This window comes from Bufo bufo, chromosome 1 (genome assembly GCF_905171765.1).
Source record: "Bufo bufo chromosome 1, aBufBuf1.1, whole genome shotgun sequence".
Taxonomy (NCBI): Eukaryota; Metazoa; Chordata; class Amphibia; order Anura; family Bufonidae; genus Bufo; species Bufo bufo.
Window position 1 is genome coordinate 207,033,610 of NC_053389.1, and position 18,584 is coordinate 207,052,193.

Here is an 18,584-nt window from a genome sequence, read left to right on the forward strand (position 1 = left end):
CGCTCTAATGCTTTTATTTCTAAAGCCAACCTGGCCAAACTCACCCCAGAGGTCCTACAACAGTTTAATAGGGAGATATCTGTTGATGAAGTTGAAATGACCCTCAAATACCTGAAACTTGGGAAGGCCCCTGGCCCAGATGGCTTGACTGCCTTCTATTTAAAAAAAAAATTCTCCACAATCCTTACTCCTCACATTAGGGCCTACTGCAACCACCTTCTTCAGGGCCATGCAATGCCAGATGAGTTCCTTGATGCTCTCATAACAGTTTTTCCCAAACCTAATAGGAACCCCCTCTCTTCAGACACAACTATAGGCCAATATCTCTTAAACCTTGACGCCAAGATTTTAACATCCATCTTAGCCCTTAGACTAAATCAATTATTCCCCCATCTGGTCCACCCAGATCAGGTGAGATTCATTCCCCAACTTGAAGCCCCTGACAATGTTTACAAAATTCTTAATGTAACCTCATGGTCACACCAACACCAACTTCCCTTAACATTACTTTCATTGGACTTAGAAAAAGCCTTTGATTGCCTCTCTTGGGAATATCTGTTGTCAGTTCTTAGGGTAATGGGATTTCATGGGCCTTTTGTTCAGGCACTGGCAACCCTTTATTCCCACCCCACAGCTTTCTTAAAACTGCCCTCTACTTCCCCCTCACCTATTAAATTTGGAAGAGGTACGAGGCAGGAATGTCCTCTGTCTCCAGCCCTCTTTGCCTTAGCAATCGAACCTCTAGCTGCCCTTATACGGCAAGACCCCAATATCACAGGGATTACTATTGGGACTCAGGATTTAAAGCTGAATCTATTTGCAGATGACCTACTCCTCACAATCACTAACCCAGCCATTTCTCTCCCCAACCTTAATGTCCTACTGCAAGAGTTCTCTAAAGCTTCTGGTTTGAAAATAAATCCCTCTAAGTCTGAGGTCCTCCACTGTAACACTCCTTCCAACACCATTTACCTAGTAGAACGAGATTTTGGCTTCCGTACTTACCCCAGTAAACTATCTTAGGCATTTACCTTACCCCCCAGCTGTCCAATATCTATAGAGTGAACTATCTTCCCCTCTATCGAGAGATCAGGTCTGATATGGGCAAATGGGACTCGCCTCTGTTATCTTGGTCAGGCAGAATTTACGCCATCAAAATGGTAATATTACCGCGTTTTTTAGACTTATTTAGGACTCTGCCAATTCCAATGGCTCCAACGAGACCTTTCCTATTTCATCTGGGCACGTCGAAGATCGAGGATCAAGCTAGAGGTCATGTTCCTACACAAGCGAATGGGAGGCCTCTCAGTCCCCAATGTCATTAAGTACTAAAAAGCAGCACGACTAGCACAGCTCCTCCTGGTCCACGGTCATCGACGCCTTCCGATGTGGGTAGCCCTGGAGATGTTCATGATCTCCCCCCTCTCCTGGCCTGCATTATTTTGGGACACAAACCCTCTTCCCTCTGACCTTTGGTCTAGGGTCCTGTTATCTTTTTACGCCCTACAACTATGGAGGTCTGTACGCTTCAAGGCTTGTCCTCAATCAAGACCTGCTCCCCTCAACCCACTATTGGCCAATCTGGTTTTCCCACCAGGGGTGGACCTGGGGGCTTTCTCCTGGTGGTCCGCCAATCGCCTGACACGTCTGCATGACTTTCTTATTGCTGGAAAATTACCCTCAGCCGCCCAACTGAGATCTAAACACTCTATCCCCACATCTGAGTATTATAGATTGGTCCAAGCATTGTCCTTTTGGCGGTCCATCATGGGGACCTCCTTGTCCATTACATATACTCCTTTTGAACATTTCCTCTTATATTCTTTTGATAGGGTGGGACTGGTTTCTCGCCTCTTTTCATGGTTAAATACCCCATCTAATGACAACAAGTTGCCTTTCATGTCAAAGTGAAGGAGGAGGACAGCCACTGCTCGATACCCTTATCTAGGTGGCATGCATGCTATTACTATTACCAGGGGCAGCTGGCAGGTGTCTCTAGTCGAGACTACTCTTAAGGTTCTTCATAGGGCTTATTTGGTGCCCGAAAGATTGCACTGTATCTATTCATCGGTTACACCTTTTTGCTTCCGAGGCTGTAATTCCATTGGATCAATGTATCATATCTGGTGGGCATGCTCTATAGTAAGTTCTTTCTGGTCGAATGTCTGCTCAATTATATCAGATGTTCTGGGCACCACTTTTCACAACATGCCATCTGTAAGTCTCCTAGGGGATAAACCTATAAGCTTAAAATACAAACCATTTAAAATAGCTCCATTCCTTCTACTCACGGCTCGCATACATATCGCGGCCAAATGGCGAACTAACACCCTAAACCTTTCTGAGGTCATGCAGCGGATGGATAGAATGGTCATATACGAAAAAATTGCTGCTACTATAGGGGACACGGTTGACTCATATTTAAAGTTATGGCAGCCCTGACGTTCCTCCTCCCACTCATTGCACAGGCTACCATATCTGACATTATAAGATTGGGGGGAAGGCTCTGATTTATTACTTGCATCGCCTATAGATACTGATGCGTTTCGCTTGTTCATCGGGTGATCAGTGGCACATTTACACTAGCAGATTGGACAATTATTGGCTTTTGTAAATGCAGCTTTCGATGACTGGGAGACAATGGGCTGTCTGCATTAGTATTAGGAACACATATTATGAGCTGTGTGACATTCTAAAAATGTAGACATTTTGATACATCTGTCCTAGTATTTCCTGCATTGAAGGAATGCTTTACTTTAAAGGGGTTGTGCAGTGAGTTATATTAATGACCTATCCACAGGATAGGTCATTAATATCTGATTGGGGAGGGTACGACATTGGGGACCCGCGCTGATCAGCTGTTTGAAGCATGGAGCTGTTTGAAGCTCCATTACAGTGCACTTCCATCATTAAGTGCAATGTAATGACCAGGAAGAGGCACTCGCATGGAGCACCACCTCCTCTTTAAACAGCTTATGGGTGAGGGTCCTTGGTGTCAGATATTGATGACCTATCCTTAGGAAAGGTTATCAATATAAATTGCTGCACAACTCCTTTAATGCAGTGACATGGTAATTGGTTGAATTAGTTCTACTACTGTCCATTGATCCTCAAAGAGATGTAAAATTAATGGAATATTCAGGGCAAACTCAAGGTTTTGGGGACCACACCCTATTCCTCAAGTCCCTAAAATGTCGCAAAATTGCTTTTGAATACTCTACCTTTCTACCTTGGAAAAAAAGTTTGGACAGGACCATTGTGTAGCATCCCCTCTTCTTTTAACAACAGTCTGTAAACATTTGGGAAGTGGGAAGACCAGTTGCTGGAGTTTTGGTTGAGGAATGTTGTCCCATTCTTGTCTAATGTAGGATTCTAGCTGCTCAATAGTCCTTGCTCTTTTTTTGCTGTATTTTTCGTTTTGTGATGCACCAAATATTTTCTATTGGTGAAAGGTGTGGACTGCAGCGAGGCCAGTTAAGCACTGGGACTCTTAGAAGCCATGCTGATGTGATGGATGCAGTATGTGATTTAGCATTGTCTTGTTGAAATGCAGGATCATGCCTTTTTTAATGCAGTGCCATCCTAGGGCCTGTAAATCACAAGCATCCAATATTGACTGTCAGCCTTGACTGTTGCACACATGGATTTCTATAGATTCTCAGAATCTTTTGATTATATTATGCACTGTAGATGGTGGGATATTCAAAGTCTTCGCAATTTTATGTTGAGGAAAATTTTACTGAAATTGTTCCACAATTTTAAGACAAAGTTTTTCACAGATTGGTGAATCTCTGTCCCCTGCCCATCTTTGTTTCTGGGAGACTCTGCCTCTATAACATGCTCTTTTTATATCCAGTTATACGATTTAGTAGATAATTACTCCCCCACGTACTTTTCCAGCCTTTTGCTGCTCCTGTCCCAACTTTTTTTAAATACGTTGCTGCCATCAAGTTCTAAATTAGATAATTTTTTCATGGAATGGTAAAATGTCTCACTTTTAACATCTGATCTGTGTTCTATTGTGAATAAAATATGGGTCTAGATTTGAAAATCATTGCATTCTGTTCTTATTTACTTTTATTTACATTTTACACAGTGTCCCAACTTTTTGGGAATTGGTGTTATATTTTATTATGCCATATTTCCCTGTGCTGGAATTTCTGGCACACATTTGCTCACCTGCATTCTTTTTCTGAGAATTGACTTTACAGTTGGTTTCCTCCTGAAGCTTTTTCTCAAACTTCCGAACATCTTCCAGTGACATACCTGTAAACATATGTAACATATGATCTTCATGTGTAGATTCCTTGAGTAATCAATCACAGCCTTACATTCGGGATCACTACGCCAGGGGCTTTTGACTTAGATCAAACAGTTAACAGATGGATTAGTGACAAAATAGCAATTCTTGCTATTGGCAAAACAAACCAAGAGAAAACACCAGCATGCTAATTAAATATCACTGGCCACACACTGTGACTTCATCTGTTAAGCTGGCCAAAAAATCACCATATGTGTGAGTCCAAAACAATGCTGTTGGAAAACAAGAAAATATTGATCTTGTTATTTAGACATGTTTGAAAGGTTAATAGGACAACAAAGGGGAACCGGACACACAACACAAACTACCCTTATAATGATAGAAACATTGCAAAGTCGCACCATTATGCCCTAAAATCCTCAAGTTTGTACATGTGTTTATTTGCTGCAGTAATGAGGGTGTTTTTATTATTTTTTTAAGAAATTCCTGAAAAATTTCCAAAAACTATTTCCCCAAGTATTTTCCAAGGTTCAGACATAACAATGGGTCTAATCAGAGTCTATAATTTAGTAAGACTCCTGTACTCCACTTGGATTTCAATATAATGCTTTTTATTTTGTGCAGTTCCAGTCAAAAAACGTTTTCGGCCAGACAGCCTTCTTCAGAACAACCGGATTTGGCCGCAAAGAAGTGTATAGATGAGCGTTTTGAAATGAGCTCCCTCAGTGGGTGGCAGGATGCTGCCTTTCACGTGGGCTCTATGGCCCTGTTTGGCATGCGTTCCGGGAGGCTTAGGCCTGTGTGCCGGATTGCCATTGTTCTGAAGAAGGCTGTCTAGCCGAAAACGTTTTTTGACTGGAACCGCACAAAATAAAAAGCATTATATTGAAATCCAAGTGGAGTACAGGAGTCTTACTAAATTATATGTATCTGGTTTGGGAACCATCTCCTAACACCCACGCAATCCAATTGGAGAATTGTCCAACCCTATATCACTCTAATCAGAGTCTAATCAGAAGACTTATGTTAATGATGGTGTCCCAACCCTCCCCCAAAGGCAGATGTCAGGGAAAAAGTTTGGAAATGTTGAAAAAACGTGACAGATTATTTTGTTCTTATGGGAGATAGGTTACCGCCTATCTAGGAGTCTGACAGGAGCTTATTCCCATCTATCAACTGAGAACACATACACACTTGTTAATCATAGCAGGCATGAAAGCCCACAGAGTTTTTTTGACCGTCAGTATAGTGTATGATATAGTTCTGTCCTATATACCATTTTATGGAACAAAATGTGCACAGTCATTTGCGTATGGCTTAACCCAAGAATCATCTACTGTCATTGAATTTCTTTTACAAAATTTTTACCATATAATACTATGCAGCAGCCTATATTGCCAAAAGGAGACCCTTGTAATGGGCTGTAAACCTTATATTTCCCCCTGAGGTAAAATTATATGTAATTCGATTTAAGAGACTTATGTTTGCTAATGTGTTATGTACTCTGTATGTACACAGTTGTCTGTGCAGTATGCAGTAGTGCTGCCAAACCCTGTCACAGAAGAAGGTGCCCATGCAGAATTCAAAACTGATGTTATGGTGAGTGTTATAGCGCTGAGCAGTGCATCATGATGCTGGAGAAGGCACTGTGAAACCCATAAAGGATGGTTGATGGTGCCAACTTGTGTGAAGAAACCAAATGAGGCGCAAGAGGAGACTGAGCAAAGTAGATCTCAATACAGCCATTGTAGAACTCCCTCCGAGTGATGATGTTGGAAGCCAAAGGTTTGTAGTGGAGGTCAAATATGCAGAAGCGATGAGAGGGTCTCGACTAAGACTAGAATGTCACGTTATGAAGGGAGGCCCCACTCACAGCCGGGCACAGCACTAATTATAAGCTTTCTGCAAGTATCCAAGTGGAAGTCAGATACTTACCATACCATTCATCCATCCATGCCACAGCTTGTCTGTGGCCAGCAAGCAAAATGTCTTTGATGTTCTAAAACAGTATAAAAAATAACAATTTTATCCTTGTATATAATTTTATTAATGAGAACAAAAGAATGGCAAAAGAATGAATACAGTATAAGGCTACTTTCCCACTTGCGTTCGTAGCAGATCCGTCTGGTGTCTGCACAGACGGATCCGCTCCTATAATGCAAACGATGGGATCCGTTCAGAACGGATCCGTCTGCATTATATTTCAGAAAAAATTCTAAGTCTGAAAGTTAGTCAGACGGATCCGTCCAGACTTTGCATTGAAAGTCAATGGGGGACGGATCCGTTTGAAATTGCACCATATTGTGTCAACTTCAAACGGATCCGTCCCCATTGACTTACATTGTAAGTCTGGACGGATCCGTTTGGCTCCGCACGGCCAGGCGGACACCCGAATGCTGCAAGCCGCGTTCGGGTGTCCGCCTGCTGAGCGGAACGGAGGCCAAGCGGAGCCAGACTGAGGCATTCTGAGCGGATCCGCATCCACTCAGAATGCATTGGGGCTGGACGGATGCGTTCGGGGCCGCTTGTGAGAGCCTTCAAACGGAACTCACAAGCGGAACCCCGAACGCAAGTGTGAAAGTAGCCTAAAGTAGTCGCCACATCTGAATAAACATAACGCCAAAAAGTCACAATTACTAATTTATAAAATACAGTATAACCAAGGCAAGAACAAGATTGGAACTTATGAGGGGTAATAATTATGATCGGCAGTACCATGCCATTTACCCTTATTAGTTAAGCTCATTTCCATTATTTATCCAGATAACTATATAATTACGGTATATTTTCCTAAAGTTGCCCTTAATTATATTAATGATCTCTAATTCATCTGGGGGTACTTCACAGCAATGAGATACTTACCTTATGAATAAAGCTTTCTACTCTTGACTGAAATCCATACACTTCAAATTTAGCTGCTACTAATTTATAAGAGCACATAATGGGCTTTGTGGTTTCATGCCAATCCTGCAATAATGGCCCTCGACCAGTCTTTTCTGAACGGAAAGTTCTGAGGTCCTAATGATAAAATAAATAGCATACAAAAGAAAGATGACAATATGCCCTTTGTCTTATAGAAGGCATAAAATTCATAATATATAATATATATATATATATATATATATATATATAACAATAAATAAATGTACATTCTATTAAAAAAGTATTCAACTGGTCGTGGTAACATTTATATTTTTGGTGGTATGAATTCAGTGGTGAGACCAGAGGTTCCTCAATGGTTCTGGTTCATTTGATTGCGCCATCCGCATATCTGCATAACAGGACAGTCTGGTATTTGTTGACGTGGTGTTTGTTGATTCTCCTACTGATCTCTTGCAAAACATTGTGTTCTTCAGCTGCTTTCCCCTTTGCTATGTAGAAGGAGCCTTGTGCAGGCTCACACTATCCATGGAGAAGAATGGGGCAGCTTGATTTCAGCCAACTTCCTTCAAGGGCCCAATAGCAATCATCTAAGCTACTTTTATGGTATATATTGTGGTGCCCAAAGAATGTTTAGCATAATATACCCTTCTATATTAGTGGTATATAGGCATTCAAAGGAGAGATTAATTTAGTGATGAGCTCATATGTTCAAAGTGATCCAAACAACACTTTTCTTTCTATTTAGTGGGGTAAGCTATTTTGTTGCTTCAGGGAACTCAGAATATGCCACAACCACCTCTGTCCCTGATATTCACCTTTGTTGTTTGATTTGAAATCATTAGTTTTTTTTACGCTGTAAATTGTGCCCCCAAAATTATGTCTTGGGTGACCTTCTAAGCCCTCAATATGTTTAAAACCATGGCAATGGACACAATTGCTCTAAGGAACTTACGTGTCTTTCTTCCCATGTTTTACTGGTATGGCACTTCTACCAACTGACAAGTAAAATTTTGTAAATGTAAAATGGCAATAACACCTGAATTTCAGGCCCTAATTTACTAAGACATTTCACACGCCAGTCTTAGTAATTAAGAGGCACTGCCTAACACTTCAATGACAATTTACCCTATTCTAAGGTATAATCTTTAGTAAATATGCCAGTCTGCCATGACACAGCCCTACAATATTTATATGTTTTGTAGCAGTTACAAAATCACACAAAAGTGTTATGCATACAGGAATACTAGAGATACTTGGAAAGTACAGTCAATAACTATCAAGCTATAATTTTATCCAAGTGTTAATTCTTACCTCTGATTTTTTGTAATAACCTTCTGGAAGTTCGTCCTCAGCTATATCAATAAAACACACATCATCTTCTGGAGTTGGTTTTTCACCAAATACCTTCAAGAATGAGAGCTGATTTTATTATGACTGATATTTGCCATCTTAAGGTTGCTATTGATCACATATGTAGTCTCTTCAGTCTTTATCTATTATATCAAAGGGATTTTTCTGGTATTCAGTACTGATGGCTTATCCACCCCTGCCGATCAGCTGTTTGAAGAGAGTGCCATGGCCTCTTCTTAGCTCAATAACATCACATTCAGTGGTGACATGGCTTATTTGCAGCTCAGTCCTATTCAAGAGAATGGGCCTGAGATGTAATAGCAAGCACTATGCAATGTATGGTGCCGTGATTGGTACGCTGATTAGTGGTGGTGCCTGGATTTGGACCCCATCGCTCATATTGATGACCTACCCTGAGGATAGGCCATCAGTACTGAACTCTTGGAAAACCCTTTAAATCACTCTTGTGTAAGGAAAAATTCTGTATAAATGGTCTCTAACCTGTGGTGAAACTACAACAGCATATTCAGACTTAGGTTAGTTACAGCTGCAGAGCCCCAGGTTATGGACCAATGGTCTGTAGAGACCCAGAAAAGGAAATAACAGCTCAGATTTTAGTTTGATCAATTGTAGAAAAAAAGCTTCTCTGAAGTATGTTGGCCGAACCTGCCAATTTCACCAGGATTGGTTGACCATCTATTATGTATGGGGGCATCCCGACTCTCCCCTAACAGCAGATGCTGCAGATAGGGCAGTTCTATTCCAACGACCCAATCTTTTTGTTCTCGAGAAGCTTAGGCTAGTTTCACACTAGAGCTAAAATCTTCTGGCAGGCTGCCGGAGTTCACCACATCCGGCATAGCCAAAAACTGCGGCAGCACTGCCAGGCCCCATTGACTGATGGGACCCGGCGGGGATCCAGCCTGTTTTCGGCATTAATGCCAATATTTGGCTGGACAAACACAATTTTTCGTCTGGCCAAATCCCAGCACTAATGCAAGAAACAGGCCGCATCCCTGCCAGGTCCCATTATAGTCAATAGGCTCCAGCAGGGAAAGGTAGTATCTGGCTACACCAGATACGATGATCTCCGGCAGGCTGTTCCTCTGCTGGTATGAAACTAGCCTTGGCCTGCTGGAATGATCATACTTGTGATATGTTTGATTACCATGTCATAAGTGAATAAATCCCTTTAACAATGCATGATTTTAACCGTCTCAACATATTTCACTTGCTCGTATATGTTTATATAACATATTGGGGCATGTATATGAATTCATAATTTAAGTTGTCATGGCATACATTGAAGACAGGCTTGATGTTTCAGTCATTTTCAAGTACATTGAGATGACAGATATGTACAGAAGCAAATGGATGTTGAAAGAAGTCCCTTGTGACATAGGCCTCATACATCAGAAGACATTTTTTTGCATGTGCTGCATGGCTAGAGTGGTTACCTATTTCCCAGACTATAAAATGAAGCTCGCTGTTTTTTATTTCATCAATCAACATTTTCTGTCCAATTATTTCTATATTTACACTGCACTTTTTGTGCATTTTCTTACATTGTTCTAACTATAAGGCTAATTTTACATCGCTGCTTTTACTTTTACTAAAAGCTTTTCATCTCTATGTGCTGATATAATACTTCCAGGTATATATTTGCCCGCTAAATTTCAACCCTGATTGCAGTCTGCCAGCTATTCTTTTGCCGTCTCGCTCTTCGTTCTTTGCATGCCTCTGATTTGTATAAGTATTTGTTTAGTGTCTTTTTACATTGATGCAAATGACTGAGACGTTTGTACTTTCAGATTTGCAATACAAATGTATTCATTTCCAGGAAAAGCAATTAACCACCAAAATGCGTGCATAGCAGAACACAATATTGACAGGCCCAGAGTGGCCGAGATTTGCAAGAAACCAGTTTTCCGGATTAGATTTGGATCCTTGTTCGAGATGTGGTTTATCATTGGTACACACTGAAGTATAATGTCATGTGTATTAAAAATTATGTCTGGGTCGGGCTATGAAGCTCTCCATATTCCAAAAGTGAGAAATGTGAAATTGGATCAAATAGATAAAATAAAGGCTTAAAGGTATGGCCTGACGGTGCGGCACAATGATTTTACGGCAATGTCATGAGCCCATTGACTGCCGTGGGTGGGCATGGCTTGGCCGCATGTAGCCAGCTGCACCATCAGGCTGTACTCTAACGGACATTTACTCATAATCTGTTAAATCTACTGGATATGCCATAAATGTCTGATAGATACTGATCCCACCGATCTCTAAAACAGGGTCTCACTAGCCATTACATCCAGACTAAGGGAGGTGGCTGGGTTTACTGTAATGGCTGAGCTCATCATGCTATGCCGTTTCCATAACTACCATATATTTTTTTTATAAAAAGCTCCAAATGTCCTGTATGGGTATAAAATGAAAGCAAAGCATTCTGGCTGCCTGCAGTGGCCACTAGAGGGAGCTTGGTAGCTCAATGCATACTGCGTTATTATTGAGATAGTGTACAGTCAGGGGTGCACCACCAATGAGGCCAGGAGAGGCGATCGCCTCAAGCAGCACCAGGTAGGGGCAAGAGAGGGGCAGCCAAAGGGCCATGGGCTGAAGGAAAGGGGTTAGGTTAAGAAATTGGCATTGGGGAGGGAGGGGTGCCATTTCAGTTTTCGCCTCAGGCAGCAGAAAGGTTAGGTGCACCCCTGTGTTCAGTTAGCTCCTATGCTTCCTATATTGGTAACAAATTAATCAGCACAGAACTTTACTACTTGATTTGGCAAGGATTTTAAAAAATGGTATCCAAACCATAATAATACAAAAAGTTATAGCCAGTGTATCAATGTGTATGCTGGTTTTAAAGCAAATGGACAATCCTTACCTGTGCATTGCAACCATTGTTATTTTCAAACTTGGTCTCTATTCGGATTTGAAATTTTGGCAGGAAAGAGCACTATGGGAACAAAACATAAGGCACATGTCTTTGTGTGAGTTTCATACAATTTTATTATACAGCACAGACTAAAAAAACACAACAAAACATTCCTGAAATCATTGAAAATGCTGAAAGCAATGAAGTACAAAAGGCTGGATACTGCACTGGCCTGAAGCCTTTCCTATAAAGCTGTCTGGATGCCTTTGTGTGCAGGCAATAGGGACATTAACCAGGTGTCTATGAAACACTATTTAAAAGAGACGTTTATTGGGCTTTATTTATTAAAATTGTCCAACAATTGCCTTTGTTGTTTATAGCAACCAATCAAAACTCTGCTTTCATTTTTCCAGAGGAATTTAAGTAATGAAAGCTGAGCTGTGATTGGCTGCTACAGGCAACAAAGACAGTCTAACAATTAGGGAGCTTTGATAAATGATGCCCAATAGAATCATAAAGAATGCTAAAGGACTAAAAGTATGTTAACCACTTCCCATCTGGGCCATTTGCCCCCTTCCTGACCAGGCCTAATTTTGCAAAACTGACATATCTCACTTTATGTGGTAATAACTTTGGAACGCTTTTACTTATCCAAGTCATTCAGAGATTGTTTTCTCTTGACACATTGTACTTCATGATAGTCATAAATTTGAGTCAATATATTTCACCTTTATTTATGAAAAAATCCCAAATTTACCAAAAATTTTGAAAAATTTGCAATTTTCTAAATTTCAATTTCTCTGCTTTTAAAACAGAAAGTGATACCTCATAAAATATTTATTACTTAACATTCCCCATATGTCTACTTTATGTTGGCATCATTTTGGAAATGTCATTTTATTTTTTTAGGACGTTAGAAGGCTTAGAAGTTTAGAAGCAATTCTTAAAATTTTTAAGAAAATTGCCAAAACCCACTTTTTAAGGACCAGTTCAGGTATGAAGTCACTTTGTGGGGCCTACATAGTGGATACCCCCATAAATGACCCCATTGTAGAAACTACACCCCTTAAGTTACTTAAAACCGATTTTACAAACTTTGTTAACCCTTTAGGCGTTCCACAAGAATTAAAGGAAAATGGAGATCAAATTTTTAAATTTCACTTTTTTGGCAGATTTTCCATTTTAATCCATTTTTTTCTTTAACACATCGATGGTTAACAGCCAAACAAAACTCAATATTTATTACCCAGATTCTGCAGTTTACAGAAACACCCCACATGTGGTCATAAACTGCTGTATGGGCACACGGCAGGGCGCAGAAGAAAAGGAACTCCACATGGTTTTTAGATGCCATATCCCATTTGAAGCCCCCCTGATGCACCCTTACAGTAGAAACTCCCAAGAAGTGACCCCATTTTGGAAACTAGGGGATAAGGTGCCAGTTTTATTGGTACTATTTTTGGGTACATATGATTTTTTGATCATTCATTATAACACTTTATGGGGCAAGGTGACCAAAAAATTGGTTGTTTTAGCAGTTTTTTTTTTTGTTTTTTTTACGGTGTTCACCCTAGGGGTTAGGTCGCGTGATATTTATATAGAGCTGTTTTTTATGGACGCGGCAATACCTAATATGTATACTTTTTTATTTTTATTTCACTTTAACACAATAATAGCATTTTTGAAACCAACAAAATGATGTTTTAGTGTCTCCATGTTGTAAGAGCTATAGTTTTTTTTATTTTTTGAGAGATTTTCTTATGTAGGGGCTAATTTTTTGCGGGATGAGGTGACGGTTTTATTGGTACTATTTTGTGGGACATACGCCTTTTTGATCACTTGGTGTTGCACTTTTTGCGATGTAAGATAACAAAAATAGCTTTTTTTGACAGTTATTATTATTTTTTTTTTATGGTGTTTATTGGACTGGGTCGATTATGTGATATATTTATAGAGCCGACTGTCACGGACGCGGCAATACCAAATATGTCGATTTTATTTTTTCTATTTTTACCATTTTTTTTTTATTCCTTACTTGGGTAATTTTTTTTTTTTACATGTGAAACCTTTTTTTTTTTTTTAACACTATTTTTTTATTTTACACTTTTCGTCCCCTATAAGGTCATACAAGACTTCTGGGGGACATTTACTTAACTTTTTTTTTTCACTGTTGATTTCTCCTGTAACTGGGGCTGACATAGTAGCCCCAGTTACAGGAGAAATGCACCCCCCAGAGAGGCAGTACAGCAGCAATCCAGCGCTGTACAGCCTCAGAGCAGGGCTGATCGAGGTCTCTGAGAGACCTCACACAGCTCCTGCACACTCCGGTCACGGCGGTCACATGACCGCCGGGCCGGAACAGGAAGCGCATAGCGCTTCCTTCTCTGCATACACAGCGCTCGGTGAGCGCTGTGTATGCAGCGATCCAGAAGGCAGGGACACCTGGGCACTGTCCCTGCCTTCTCTCTGGGTTGCCCTGCTGTCACTGACAGCGGGCAACCCGATCAGCAGCTGCACGATTAGCGTGCAGCTGCACTTTCTGAATGGAGGTTCTGGAACGTCCATTCAGAAATAGAGAACCACCTCCCGGATGTTTATAGTCTATGGGCGGACGGGAGGTGGTTAAAGGAATAAAAACAATTGCCATTGTTTAAGCTAAACAACACACTGAGATTAAAGCAGATACAGGACAAATGCCCAGATATTGCAGTATATGTGAAGAGTGGCCACATCTTGGCAGTAAATATGTTCCAGTATATGTTGGCATTGCCTTGCCTAAAGGCGCCATTACATGGACCACCTCAACAAGCAACAGTTTCATCCCCAATAATTATCTGCTCATCAGAGGAGGCGAGAGCTGTGTTAACATGCAGAAATCATCTCCTGCCCCTCCTAGCCATGTCCCCAGCTTCCTTGCTGTCTTACATTTAGACCATTTTCAACGCTTGAAACAGGCATAGAAAATGATGAATAAAACAAGCCTGCTGGCCCATACCCTTCTCCACCCACAATTTTAGACCTGGCGTTAGGGGGGCGAAGTCGCAGATAGCGGCACAACTAACCTCTGCGTTGCCATCTGCGCCAGAAATATGCCTAATTTAGGCGTATTTCAGAATTGTAAATGACCCCTAAGTAGCTATACTAAATAAACTACATTTTCAGCTAAATGCAAGTACAAAAGTATTCAACTCAGATGTTTGTTTGAAAATGTAAAAAAAAAATTTGTGTAATGACCCCTTCACAGAGGAGCTGTCATGTCCTCACAGAAGTTCCACAGGCTACATAACTTTGCAGATGAATCATTACCGACTCAGGCAGTGATTTCTTTTATTCTAGCTTCTCCCGTACCGCAACTATTGGTGCCGATAGCAGTGAATTGTTAGTTGAGCAATCCCCAGCGCTCAGTCAGTGAAATGTCACCTTAGTCATTGACAATGAGCTCTGGGGACCATCCACTTGACCTGACAATTCACTAAAACGAATGATATCAATAGCATGGAACAGTAGAAACTAGAAACAAAAGAGAAGCATTTTTTCAGAGTCAGTGATTATCATGCTGCACATCTGTGAAGTTGTGCCCAGGTCCTCTTCAGGAAGAAAAATAATACATTCAAGTCACTTAAATGTTTCATCCAACTGTTGGTCCTTAATAGGTCATGGGAGTAATGCATGAAGATGGGCATTTCTTATGTCTTAATAACACACCTGGCTGGCATATGATGTGCTAGAATTGTTAAGAGGTAATAAAAATTACTTTGTCACAAAGTGCATTTCTTTGTGAGTAGCGGGTGCAATGACGGGGAGCGGCGATGGTGCCGCCCCCGTCATTGAACCCCTCAGATGCCACATTCATCGCTTATCACGGCATTAACAATACTCACCTTATCCATTTGCTTGCGAAGAATCCACCACAGCAATTTTCATTGAAGATCCAGCACGAAATCTCGCGTTGTGCATGATGACGCGCAGTGATGTCATATGTCATCGCGCACGAGATTTCGTGTGGGATCTTCAATCAAGATGGCTGAGGCGTACTCTTTGCGTGAAACTTTAATCAAAGAAAGAAATAAAAGTTATAGAATGTTGGTGAGTGCCGCTACTTCTATACGACTATATATTAAAGCGCTACTTTAGCTGAGCACCACCTTGCTTACACTACCTTAGTACGCTGACTCTAGTCCAGTCTGAACACCCAGTGCCAACCCTGAACTTTACTTACTGCATTATATATATATGAGAGATGAGCGAAGTTTTGAAAAATTAGTTTCGGCTTCTTCGGCCAACTTCAACAAGAAATTTAATTTGTTACGAATTACTTCATCACAAATCACTCCATTATATGGACCTGGCGCAATGACGGGGAACTGCAATCATGCCGTCCCCCGTCAATTAAGCTCTCAGATGACGCAGTCAATACTGATCGCGGCATCTGAGAGTCACATTCAGTTGATGACATCACCGTGCGCTCCTGGCGTGGTGATGTCACCACGCTTGCCGCAGGTCCTTTGGCGGCCTTTCTCCAGTCAAGAACGGATATCTTCTCTGTGAGCCCCACTGTCTGCTGAGCTGTGCATCTATTCCTATCCTGTGTAATACTATCTGCTGAGCTGTGTATCTAATCCTATCCTGTGTGATACTGTCTGCTGAGCTGTGTATCTAATGCTATCCTGTGTGATACTATCTGCTGAGCTGTGTATCTAATCCTATCCTGTGTGATACTGTCTGCTGAGCTGTGTATCTAATCTTATGTTGTGTGATACTGTCTGCTGAGCTGTGTATCTAATCATGTCATGTGTGATACTGTCTGCTGAGCTGTGAATCTAATCCTATCCTGTGTGATACTGTCTGCTGAGCTGTGTATCTAATCCTGTCATGTGTGGTACTGTCTGCTGAGCTGTGTATCTAATCCCATCATGTGTGATACTGTCTGCTAAGCTGTGTATCTAATGCTATCCTGTGTGATACTGTCTGCTGAGCTGTGTATCTAATCCTATCCTGTGTGATACTATCTGCTGAGCTGTGTATCTAATCCTATCCTGTGTGATACTGTCTGCTGAGCTGTGTATCTAATCTTATGTTGTGTGATACTGTCTGCTGAGCTGTGTATCTAATCATGTCATGTGTGATACTGTCTGCTGAGCTGTGAATCTAATCCTATCCTGTGTGATACTGTCTGCTGAGCTGTGTATCTAAGTCTATTGTGTGATACTGTCTGCTTAGCTATGCATGTTGTTGTGTAGTCCTAGCCTAAAGCTGACTTACTGCAGTGAAGAAAAATGGCTGGGTTGTTATGGAAACCTGGAGTAAAACTGGGTGTATGCCAGTTGGGATTTGAAGAGAAAGACTTGCTGGCTTGTATTGGCTAATGCAGGTATTTTTTTGGAATATCTCAGAAACGGTACGTCCTAGAGAGCTGTATCTAAAACCTTCCCGGACACCTGATATACCCGTGTGCCAAATTTGGTGAAGATCGGTTCAGTCGTTTGGTCGCGCATAAACAGACAGACAGACAGACGTCGGGACAGACAGAAACTCATTTATATATATATATATATATATATAAAAAAAGGGAAAGTAGCGGCGGCACTGGAAACAAGCAATATGGGTGCTATGTCCAGGGATATTGCTGCTTACCCCAGATGTACAGGAACGAAGAAAGGACAGCACTCCAAGTGAAAATATACTGGTCTTTAATCACCCATGCAGATGCAACGTTTCAGCTCCAAACAAGAGCCTTTTTCAAGCTTGAAAAAGGCTCTTGTTTGGAGCTGAAACGTTGCCATCTGCATGGGTGATTAAAGACCAGTATATTTTCACTTGGAGTGCTGTCCTTTCTTCGTTCCTATATATATATATATATATATATATAAATATATATGAGACTAGCAGAAGGACCCGGCTTCGCTTTGAGTATATTTCATCTATTTCATTTACTGTTTCTGTGTGTCGTTGAAACATATCGATAGCATCCCCTATAACGGTGACGTCTACAGCACCCCGCCCCTTTAACAGTGAACTCCACAGTTCCCCACCCCTTAACACTGACCCGCCTACAGTACCCCGCCACTTTAAAATGGGACCTCCACAGCAGCCCATGCCCTTAATTTTGACTTTTACAGCAGCCCGCCCCTTTAACAGTGACCTCCACAGCACCCTGCCCCCTTAACAGTAACATCCACAGTGACCGCCCCTTTTAAAGTGGCCTCCACAGTGCCCGTCCCTTTAACAGTGACCTCCACAGCACCCGCCCCTTTAACAGTGACCTCCACAGCCCCCCCCCCCCCCTTTAAAAGTGACCTTCACAGTGTCCGCCCCTTTAACAGTGATCTCAATAGTACCCGCCCCTTCAACAGTGACTTTTACAGTGCCGGCCCCTTTATCAGTGACCTCCACAGTGCCCGCCCTTTAACAGTGACCTCCACAGTGCCCTGCCCCTTTAACAGTAACATCTACAGTGCCCACCCCTTTAAAAGTGACCTCCACAGTGCCCGCCCATTTATCAGTGATCTTCACAGTGCCCACCCCTTTACAAGTGACCTCCACAGTGTCCGCCCCTTTAACAGTGACCTCAATAGTGCCCGCCCCTTTATCAGTGACCTCCACAGTGCTGGCCCCTTTAACAGTGACCTCCACAGTGCCCGCCCCTTTAACAGTGACCTCCACAGCACCCGCCCCTTTAACAGTGACCTCCACAGCGCCCCCCCCCTTTAAAAGTGACCTTCACAGTGTCCGCCCCTTTAACAGTGATCTCAATAGTACCCGCCCCTTCAACAGTGACTTTTACAGTGCCGGCCCCTTTATCAGTGACCTCCACAGTGCCCGCCCCTTTTACAGTGACCTCCACAGTGCCCGCCCCTTTTACAGTGACCTCCACAGTGCCCGCCCCTTTTACAGTGACCTCCACAGTGCCCGCCCCTTTTACAGTGACCTCCACAGTGCCCGCCCTTTTTACAGTGACCTCCACAGTGCCCGCCCCTTTTACAGTGACCTCCACAGTGCCCGCCCCTTTTACAGTGACCTCCACAGTGCCCGCCCCTTTTACAGTGACCTCCACAGTGCCCGCCCCTTTTACAGTGACCTCCACAGTTCTAGCCCCTTTTTACAGTGACCTTCACAGCGCCCTGCCCCTTTAACAGTGACCTCCACAGCGCCCGCCCATTTAACAGTGACCTCCACAGTGCACTTTCCCTTTAATGCTAGGGATGATGA

At 42.0% G+C, this 18,584-nt stretch overlaps 1 protein-coding gene across 3 annotated transcripts in view; it reads right to left on the reverse strand.

The window, feature by feature from the left end:
- Positions 1–18,584, reverse strand: part of LOC121003066 (cytoplasmic phosphatidylinositol transfer protein 1-like) — a 154,347-nt gene that overhangs the window by 8,878 nt on the left and 126,885 nt on the right. For 2 of the 3 annotated variants that reach the window (XM_040434626.1, XM_040434643.1), the window contains exons 5-9: positions 11,385–11,456; positions 8,456–8,548; positions 7,124–7,279; positions 6,197–6,260; positions 4,180–4,266 (exon numbers count right to left, since the gene is read on the reverse strand). In XM_040434626.1, the coding sequence (XP_040290560.1) occupies positions 4,180–4,266; positions 6,197–6,260; positions 7,124–7,279; positions 8,456–8,548; positions 11,385–11,456 (472 nt within the window). Of the gene's footprint in view, positions 1–3,241; positions 3,590–4,179; positions 4,267–6,196; positions 6,261–7,123; positions 7,280–8,455; positions 8,549–11,384; positions 11,457–18,584 lie in introns of those variants that run through there. The other variant, XM_040434636.1, reaches the window with a different exon arrangement.